General features: G+C 37.2%; 1 protein-coding gene across 4 annotated transcripts; it reads right to left on the bottom strand.

Annotated features, from left to right (window-relative positions):
- Positions 1 to 3,574: 3,574 nt before the first annotated feature.
- On the bottom strand, positions 3,575 to 7,307 carry LOC113302835 (U-box domain-containing protein 45-like). Of its 4 annotated transcripts, none has more exons than XM_026551791.1 (6): positions 7,139 to 7,307; positions 6,579 to 6,676; positions 6,271 to 6,456; positions 5,993 to 6,100; positions 4,748 to 5,892; positions 3,575 to 4,570 (listed from the first exon to the last, which is right to left on the bottom strand). In XM_026551791.1, the coding sequence occupies exons 2-6, from the start codon at positions 6,627 to 6,629 to the stop codon at positions 3,775 to 3,777; spliced, it is 2,286 nt and encodes a 761-aa protein (XP_026407576.1). In that variant the 5' UTR covers positions 6,630 to 6,676; positions 7,139 to 7,307; the 3' UTR covers positions 3,575 to 3,774. The 4 variants fall into 4 exon arrangements, with proteins under 4 accessions (XP_026407576.1, XP_026407573.1, XP_026407575.1 ...); XM_026551788.1 differs by having other exon boundaries at positions 6,579 to 6,682; positions 7,139 to 7,306; XM_026551790.1 differs by lacking the exon at positions 7,139 to 7,307 and adding an exon at positions 6,813 to 6,994.
- Between the last annotated feature and the right edge of the window lie 1,555 nt (positions 7,308 to 8,862).

Here is an 8,862-nt window from a genome sequence, read left to right on the forward strand (position 1 = left end):
AGGAATGATCCCTTCACACTTTTATTCTCACAACATCTCACATTTTGGATGTTAAAAACCAGGTGGCGTCGAATTTAAAGCGAATATTTTGGAGATATACTCCTCCTGCAAATATTTACATACCAATCAAAAATGAGTCCAATTTAAAATACTAAACCTCACGATCTACATGTCTTAATTTCAATGGTTCAAAATCAATGGTTCTTTTTCAAAGCAGTAGATGGTGGTGTTATACGTCTCATAATACTGTCGTTTTTTGTACGAATATAGATCTTTGTAAGAGGAACATATCCTCAAAATATTAGTTCAAATTCGTTACCGTCGGTTTTTATTTATAAAAATTACATCAAAAGTGTGAGATAGTGTGAGAATAAAAATGTAAAGGGATTTTTCGTGATATTGAGCAACTTAGTAAAGTTAAAAATAATAATAATAATAAAAGAAGATGAGAGAGTAAATTTTCAAGATAAATAAAAACAAAGCACAACCATGCATATCCACTTGGTGACCCGATAAAAAGTGCTCATTGAACTTAGGACAATTAGAACTAGAAGCCAACGCCCGAATTGAACTTCCGATAGTGTCTTTTCTGTCAAGACTTTGTACGCTAGACTAAATGCTGATAGCGAAGTTGATAGTTTTCCTCGTTCTTTTGTGTGGAAGAACAACATTCCTCCAGGCGTAAATTTTCTCATTTGGTGTGTTTTGCATGGTAAGTTGAACACTACAGATGTCCTAGGCCCCTAGCTAGAAAAGGAATTGTTCTTGAAGATAGCTGCATTCTTTGTGGAGGTGCAAATGAAAATGCAGGTTATATCTTGTTACACTGTAGAGTTACATGCTAACTCCTCCTAACTGGCCATGGGTCTTTCCAAGAAATATGTACGAGATAGGTCATTGTTGGGGCTCTAATCAATTTTCTAGAACTGGGAAGCATTATTGCTCTCTTGTACCATTATTATTATTATTTTATTTTATTTTTTTTGCTAAGAAATACACGATGGTACTAACAGAGAAGAGAATTATAAATTGTTTGTAAGTAACGCGTGATTGGAGATATCAAACTAACTGGGGATAGAGGAAAAGCACAACTGGATCCAAATATCCAATCAAGGTCACCCCTTATCTATTTTTTTTTTTAAATCCTAATTTACCCCTCACTAATCAGATTTAGTGATTAATAATAATTAATAAAATCTTAAGATTTTTGATAAATGATTAGTGTGTGTTATTATTTGTGTTTGGGTGAGTGAGGTGAGAGTAGAAGGAGAGAAAGAAAATTTGAGAGGGAATTGTGAAAATGGAGGATGATTGTGAAGAGAGAATTGCTGCTAAAAGGTTGAAAATTTGATTTTTTTTTTTTCTTTGAATCCCCCATTTTTACAGCTGAAAAAGCTCGGTGCCGGCATAGTATTCAACCAAAAAACCATGCCGGCATTTGTTGGAAATTTTCATAAATGTTTGCCACTATGCATAATTTTTTTTTCTGGTTTTTCAGTCCACTACCGGCACAGTTTCATAATTATCGAGCATGCTGGTACTGCTACCGGCATGTTATGATGCTTAAATTTCTGTGCCGGCACATGATGTAAAGTATCCAGAAACTTGTTTTTTTTCACTTGAATACCGGCATTGATAGATTTCTATCGAGCATGCCGGTATTAAGTTACGGCGTTGAATGTTAGTTACCAAGCATGCTGGCACCATTTTCCGGCATGGTCTTCATCAATTCCGACATGGTCTTCATCACTTCCGGCGATGTAAAAAAATTTATTTCCGGCATTGTATCATCACTACCGGCATGGTCTTCATCATTTCCGGCATGGTATTCATCACTTCGGAATGTAAAAAAAAAATTCAAAGTGAGGAGCCGGTAGAGAAGGAGAAGAGAATTTGAAAGGGAATGGGGAACATTTAGGTTTCAAATCCCTAACCCTAAAAGAGATTAATAAGAGGTGAAGATGGAAATAGGGGATATGTTTTTGTTTTTTGATTTTAAGTTCTTCAATTTTTATTTTGAGGGAACGGTGTTTTAGTATTTTCGTTCCAAAAAACACCCCTTAACAGACACCTTTGGTTGGGGGAAGTAATTCATATCCCCCAATTAGTTTTGATATCCTCCAATTGTGGGTTCTTTGTAAGGTCTCCTTTTTAACAAGATATTCCAAAAAGTAAGGAAAGGAGACCCAAATATCTTTGACACTAAATTTTTTAGCCCGACGTGCAAGCCGGTCTGCTAGAATGTTCATCACACGCTTTATATACACAACTTTAAAAGAAGATAAACTAGAAAGTAAAAGCCGACAGTCTTCAATATGATCACTACTTCTCCAAGCAACATTAGTATTGATTTCATTAACAAAATTCACCAACCGGAGACAATCACTAACAAATACGACTTTGGAAAAATTCTCTTTAGCCCAAGGGATCGCGGAAATTTTTGCTCTCTTATACCTGCTGTTGTTGGTTGGGTTCTTTGGAAAGAAAGAAACGCTCATAGTTTTGAAGAAAAACATACTTTCAAGATGGATTCTGATTTCTGACCTGGGTACTGAAGCTAAGTCATTGTTATTATTGCTTGGGCTTCTGCATCTGGTCTCAAAGCTCATCTGAACTTCTCAAGTTCTGCCTACTTAATTGTGTAATTTTTCTTTTTATTCTTTTCTTTTACTTTTCCTTTTTCTTTATTCTTTAGCTAACTCTGGTAGCTTGCATGGCACATTCTTTCTTCTAATAAATTCTCCCTTTCAATCTAAAAAGAAAAGGTAAGGACCTAACTATGTTGAGTAGTAGTTGGTCAAAATTAGTTTAATCTTAAAGTCAAAACTAGTCTGAAAAACAAGGCAAGTTAAGCGCCACAAGAGGTGTCTTCATCCTTGATAAGATGGCAAGGTCCTCTGTTATGCTTGGGACAAGGAGTGCCCTTCACTGACATTGACCAGTGAGAACTGCTGACCAAATTGGTCAGGGTTAGAGCAACTTGAAGTTTAGCAACATCCATTCCTGCATAAATTCTTCTTCCCGCACCAAATGAAATCATGACCTTACCATGGCTACAGTTGCCTTACTTTCCTAATCACCAGCACCATTCAAATTTTTCTCTCTGCGGTTCGAGTCAGACAGTTGCATCATGGTGCATAGTAGATATTCCCCATCACTGGTGCACCTTTAAGCACATTCTTTTTTTTCTTTTTTGATCAGTAATAAGCACATTCATTTCTCAAAAAGAAAAAAATAAAAAAAAATCCCATCAAGTAGCTAAAACTCACTGCTTGATTATGCAATAGACATCTTGGATTGACCAAAAATTTTACAGCCATGCCGTGTCATGTGCTCCAAAAAAGATTCAAGGTTGTAAGACTGTAGGTTTCAAGTTAGTGTGATGTTTTTACGCTTTTTTTCTACTGGTTTCTGATGTGCACCTGCATATAAACTGTTCGGGCTCTCTGTTTTATTTTTCTTTAATCTAGTCTCACTATCGAAGTCATGTAACCAGTCATTTCATCTACTGCTTCCAAACTGATCCTTCATCAATGACAGAAGAAGGAAGAATGAATAAAAAGCAAGAAAGTTGTGCGAGTAAACTCAGGTAATCATACAAAGAACCAAAACCCATTGACTTCAATGGCCTGTACACCTTTTTTACTTTCTTTTGTTTCCTTCCAAAGGCAAAATAAACGCATAATGCCGGCATATAAAATATGAGTAAAACAAAAGAAAATAATACAACAGAATTATACAAAGGTATTCATAAACTAAAAGTCTAAAACCTACCTAACACTGATAAACTGAAAATTGTTTGCTCCTCCAAATAGAACTTAAAGCTCTTCCCATCTTTCTAGAAGTTGATTTACATGGCGGCTTTGGCTCTGGAGCAGGCGTGACCGCCATGCTACCTTGGGTAGAATATTCATTTTGTGTGTCAACAGGAGGTGATGGTGGATCCCGTTGACGTTGTTCTCGGAAATGCATCAAAAGTTTCTCTGCTTTATGTTTTCCTTCCGTTGTCCCAGTTACTGAGATAGAAACCAACGAAGGTATCACCCCTTCTTGTAGTACGATCTGACTGCATTTTTCATCCCCCAGACACAAAACCAAGAGACATGAAACAGCTAGCTCTTGTTGAACCAATTCACCCATGTCCAATATAGCTGCAAGCGAAGTAATAAGACCTGGAGATGATGCCATTTCTTCGATTCCCAGTGGAGTTGAGACTAAATTTATGATAAGAGCAATGGATTTCTCAATCCATGTCCCATCAGTTGGGTTCGCGAGAAGTGACTGGAGGCCTTCAAGGATGCCAGCCTCAAGGAGGCTGGGAATGTTTGGAGACTGGGTGGAGAGATTATAGAGGGCGTAGAGAGCATCAAGCTTACATGGTGATTCACAGTCACCACTGAGGAGCTGGACTAAGAACTGGACTGCTTGGCTCGATCCTAGAATAGGCTTTGCTTCCTCCAGGCATGAAAGGTTGAGGTAGAGTGCAGTAGCTGATTCGTCGCAGTTTGAATTGAGAATCATTTCCTCCAAAACTGGAATTAGTCCTGCAGATAACATCATCAATTTGTTCCTGAAAAAACCATGAATAAAATGCAAGTCAAAAAACAGTAATCTATCTATCTTATCTATTAACACAACTGAGGTGGGGAACTTGGGAGAAATACAGAAGGCAACATCTATAAAAGAGACTATACGGTCAGATACGTGGTCAAATAAAAACAAAGAAGAATATTCAGGCAGTACAGACCTTGTATTGTTAACAGCAAGGTTGAAAAGAGCCATAGCTCCAATTTCCTGAGCCTTTGTGTTACCACTATGAACGGATAAACTCAAAAAGTTCACCAGTGCTTCAACAAATCCATTAGCTCCCATGAACATCCTTGCCTCTTCGTCAACCTTTAGAAATCGACGTATCCGTTCTACTACTTTGCACTGTCTATTGAAATCCTTCCCCTCATTCAAGATGGCTAGTAAGCTATCGTATCTTTCAAAATTATCACCTTCACCCTGGCACCAGTATATCTCCTCAGCCATGTCATTCTCTTCCAGAGGAACGACTTTGGCTCCCTTGCAGGAGCTAATGCTTTCCATTGATCTTGAATCCACAGACCCAGACTCTGATACAGCTAACCTCCAATAGTTGAAGTTTAGTGTATCTGGCGGACAATAGGGGGGAGGGACACCATTATGCTCGCACCAACTGGAAATCAGACCCTTGGCACAGTAATTTGGAGTTAAGCAAAAATGCGGAAGCTGCTGTTGAGTTTTAGGGCAGGTGTTATGCCCATCATTAAACCATTTCTCGATACAAACACGCTCATAAGTCTGCCCCGAAGAGATAATTACTGGGTCGTACATAATCTGTAACGAGATTGGACATCTTAATTCCTCAGGCGGTATTGCCATCTGGTCTGATCTACTATCACAAGGTCTGAAATTGAAAGAACTCAATTTTGAGAACTGGCGGTCAAAGGCTTGGCCGTTCTCCAAAGGCACACCGGATTCCTCGAAAGAGCCCAGAATGGTTGGGGAACAAGGAGCCGATCCTTGTGAGTCGTTGTCATCGAATAAATCATTTCTGAATAGCTTGGAGTATTTTCTCATGAGGTGTAAAAGATAAGCCACAATTGACTCCTTTCTTTTATCCTCTTCCACACGTGCTCTTTCAATCAACTTCTTAAGAGCTCTTCTCTCTGTCAGAGCAGCTCTTGAAGATGTAATGCCAAGCCTTGAAGCTGCTTGGTGAAAGGTTTCAAGCTCATTATTGTCAGAAGAATTACGATCAAATCTTCTATTGTGTTGCAGCAACAAAATAACTTCATCGCCAACTTGCTTCTCTGATGGATCAAGAGAGAATATGATTTCCTCGAGCTCATCTACAATTGCCAATATCTGAGGGATGATAACGAACAGAATCAGGCTACAAGTACTCAAAAAATTAATCTAACCCTTCATAAAAATTTAATAACCAAAAGAGCCTGCAATAAATTACCTGACAGCCAATGGCTTGTGGCACAATATCTTCAACACGCCTAAGACTATCCTTCAGAGCACATCTTGATTTCTCAAACTTTGAGAGAACGGAGTCTCCAGTTATAGCCTAATGTTAAAAATGAAGACATGATTAATATAATTCATCCCGACTGAAAGAACCACCAAGTTACGAGAAGGAAATATGTCGTCAAGAATTGCTCACCCTAATTGGTTCCGCCACATGTATAACAAATGTAATATATTAGAAATATTTAATCCAGAGAATAGAATTAGTACCAAATAAAGTTTACTGCAATCTGAACAATGTTGAAGGAGATTCTTAGCTTTCTCAAGTGCCACATGTAATGAACATAACGCCTCAATACCTGACTTACTCCTTGGCCTTGATGCTTCTAAGGCTGGGAACACTCCCAAGATTTTAGAAATAATTGCAGAAAGTATTCTACAGATCCCTCCATGTAACTGCATATAAACCAGGAGTCAAAACTTAATACATGACAACAATAAAAAGAAAACTAACAAGGTAACCCAGACATATGATATACTGTAATTTGCTACTCAATCCTCGATTCGGAAAGTAATACCTTGGCATCACTGGCAGCAAGAACACTTTCTTCAACCTCAGTAACATCCATATATGCCTCCTGATCAGCAAAACTTACACATGTCTATATCTAAATACCTGAAACTAACAAACCAAAAAATGAAGACAAAAAAACATTAACGGATGAACAAAAAAACATCAATCAATTTGAGCTCAACACAGCAATACAACTTCAGGATAACAACAAATTGATTTCACAAAAATTCATATCTACCTAATGAAGCTCCACAAACTGACTTTGTTTTTCTCTCTTTTACATCATAAATACACAATAAATCAAATTCATTGAATCTGAAACTTCAGATTCAGTTTTTTTTTACTCTGAAACCAAGATATCATGAGGTAAGTAAGATCTCAAATTGCAGCCACATATTTAGATTCTTTATAAATCCATTGATACAAAGTTGTGATAATTATGATGAAAATAATACAAAAAACTTTGCCATCAATGAAAAGTATCTCTATATCAATCATGAATAGTAACAATTTCAGTACAATTTTAACTTTTATCACACCCCACATACATCATAAATATCTTACCATAAGCACAAACTTGGAGATTCATTGAGTGAAGAAGTAGCAAGAAAATGAGGAAGAGGGTTATATAGTTAGTTTATATGAAAAATTAGGGTTCGAATAAGAGATTCAACAATTTTGGGAAGTAGAGGAATAAACTGAATAAAATAAATACTCAAAGAAGATAACAGAAGTGATGAGTGGAACCGATTTCTACTTACAATTTTTTGTTTATTTATAACAAAGACTAAAACATACGGCAAAGTATTAATGAGGGGTGACATTAAACATACGGTTGTAAAAGAAGTTCATTAAAGAAGTCACGTCATAATTAGGATTCTCTCCCGTTATATCGGCTGACAGGGATGATTCCCGATTTATTCGTTCTTTGTAATAATGCGGGGGAAAAAATGATTCCCGATTTATTCGTTCTTTTTGTAACTTTCTTTTGTTAATTTTGTTTAAAATATTTTAAGGAAACAGATGTTGATTAAGGTGGAGGAGGTGAACTATTGGACCCATCATCTGTTTACATAATTGGATATTGCAAATAGACATAAGTCATGAGCAATTGAATTTGCCCATTTTGGGACAGCAGTGAATCTAGCCTCACTGAAGTCTTTTATGCGATCTTTAATATACAAGACAATAAAGAGCATACACCAAGGAATGCCTTGAATATTTCCTGTAATGGTCATTGGGATAGCCGTGGCATCCCCTCCCACAATGATCTTTGAAAGTTGTAGTCTCTGAGCAAGCTGTAGACCCAACGTATATGCCTTTGCTTCTGTTACTGCCTGAGAAGAGGCATCAAAACATATAGTACCACTGCCCAATAAACACCAAAAGAATCTCGAGCCACTACTTCCACTGCACATCTGCGTACGTTGATTTTAACGAACGGAGAAGAGGGAGTTTCACAAACACAGTTTGAGTTGTTTTAAGAAATCTGATTAGCAGCGGTGTAGTTAAAAGCATTTTGTTCATCAAAGAACTTGAAGTCCTGGAGAGCATTGAAGATGCACTTATGAACTAAAGGATTGGTGTCGTTAAAGACAACATCATTTCTTGTCTTCCATATGTTCCACAAAATGCAGGCACCCAGATTTAAAGTAACTCCCTTATCTTGTTTTTCTAACCAGTTTTGAATAATCTTACTTGGCTCTAGGCAATCTGGAGTCGATATCTGTACAAGTCTAGCTTGGAAAACAGATCTAGAGAATTGACAAGCAAACAATAGATGAAGTGTACTCTCTTCTTCCATTCTACAAAAAGAACAAAGATTAATCACCTGATTGTTATATTTTCTTAGGTTTTGGTAAAGAACCAAACCATTATGGATTATTTTCCATATAAAGATCTAAATTCTTGGCAGCACTTTTAATTTCTTCCACAAGACTTTCCACGCAAAAGTTGTAGTCTCTGAGCAAGCTGTAGACCCAACGTATATGCCTTTGCTTCTGTTACTGCCTGAGAAGAGGCATCAAAACATATAGTACCACTGCCCAATAAACACCAAAAGAATCTCGAGCCACTACTTCCACTGCACATCTGCGTACGTTGATTTTAACGAACGGAGAAGAGGGAGTTTCACAACCACAGTTTGAGTTGTTTTAAGAAATCTGATTAGCAGCGGTGTAGTTAAAAGCATTTTGTTCATCAAAGAACTTGAAGTCCTGGAGAGCATTGAAGATGCACTTATGAACTAAAGGATTGGTGTCGTTAAAGACAACATCATTTCTTGTCTT

The sequence above is a fragment of the Papaver somniferum genome, chromosome 8 (genome assembly GCF_003573695.1).
Source record: "Papaver somniferum cultivar HN1 chromosome 8, ASM357369v1, whole genome shotgun sequence".
Taxonomy (NCBI): Eukaryota; Viridiplantae; Streptophyta; class Magnoliopsida; order Ranunculales; family Papaveraceae; genus Papaver; species Papaver somniferum.

Bases quoted from the DNA above. Each gene is read 5' to 3' on its own strand.
- LOC113302835 (XM_026551791.1), bottom strand. From the start codon at position 6,629: ATGGATGTTACTGAGGTTGAAGAAAGTGTTCTTGCTGCCAGTGATGCC. The intron at 6,457-6,578 runs GTATTACTTTCC...GTTTATATGCAG, and splicing joins TTGCTGCCAGTGATGCCAAG to TTACATGGAGGGATCTGTAG. The intron at 4,571-4,747 runs GTCTGTACTGCC...TGGTTTTTTCAG, and splicing joins CTTGCTGTTAACAATACAAG to GAACAAATTGATGATGTTAT.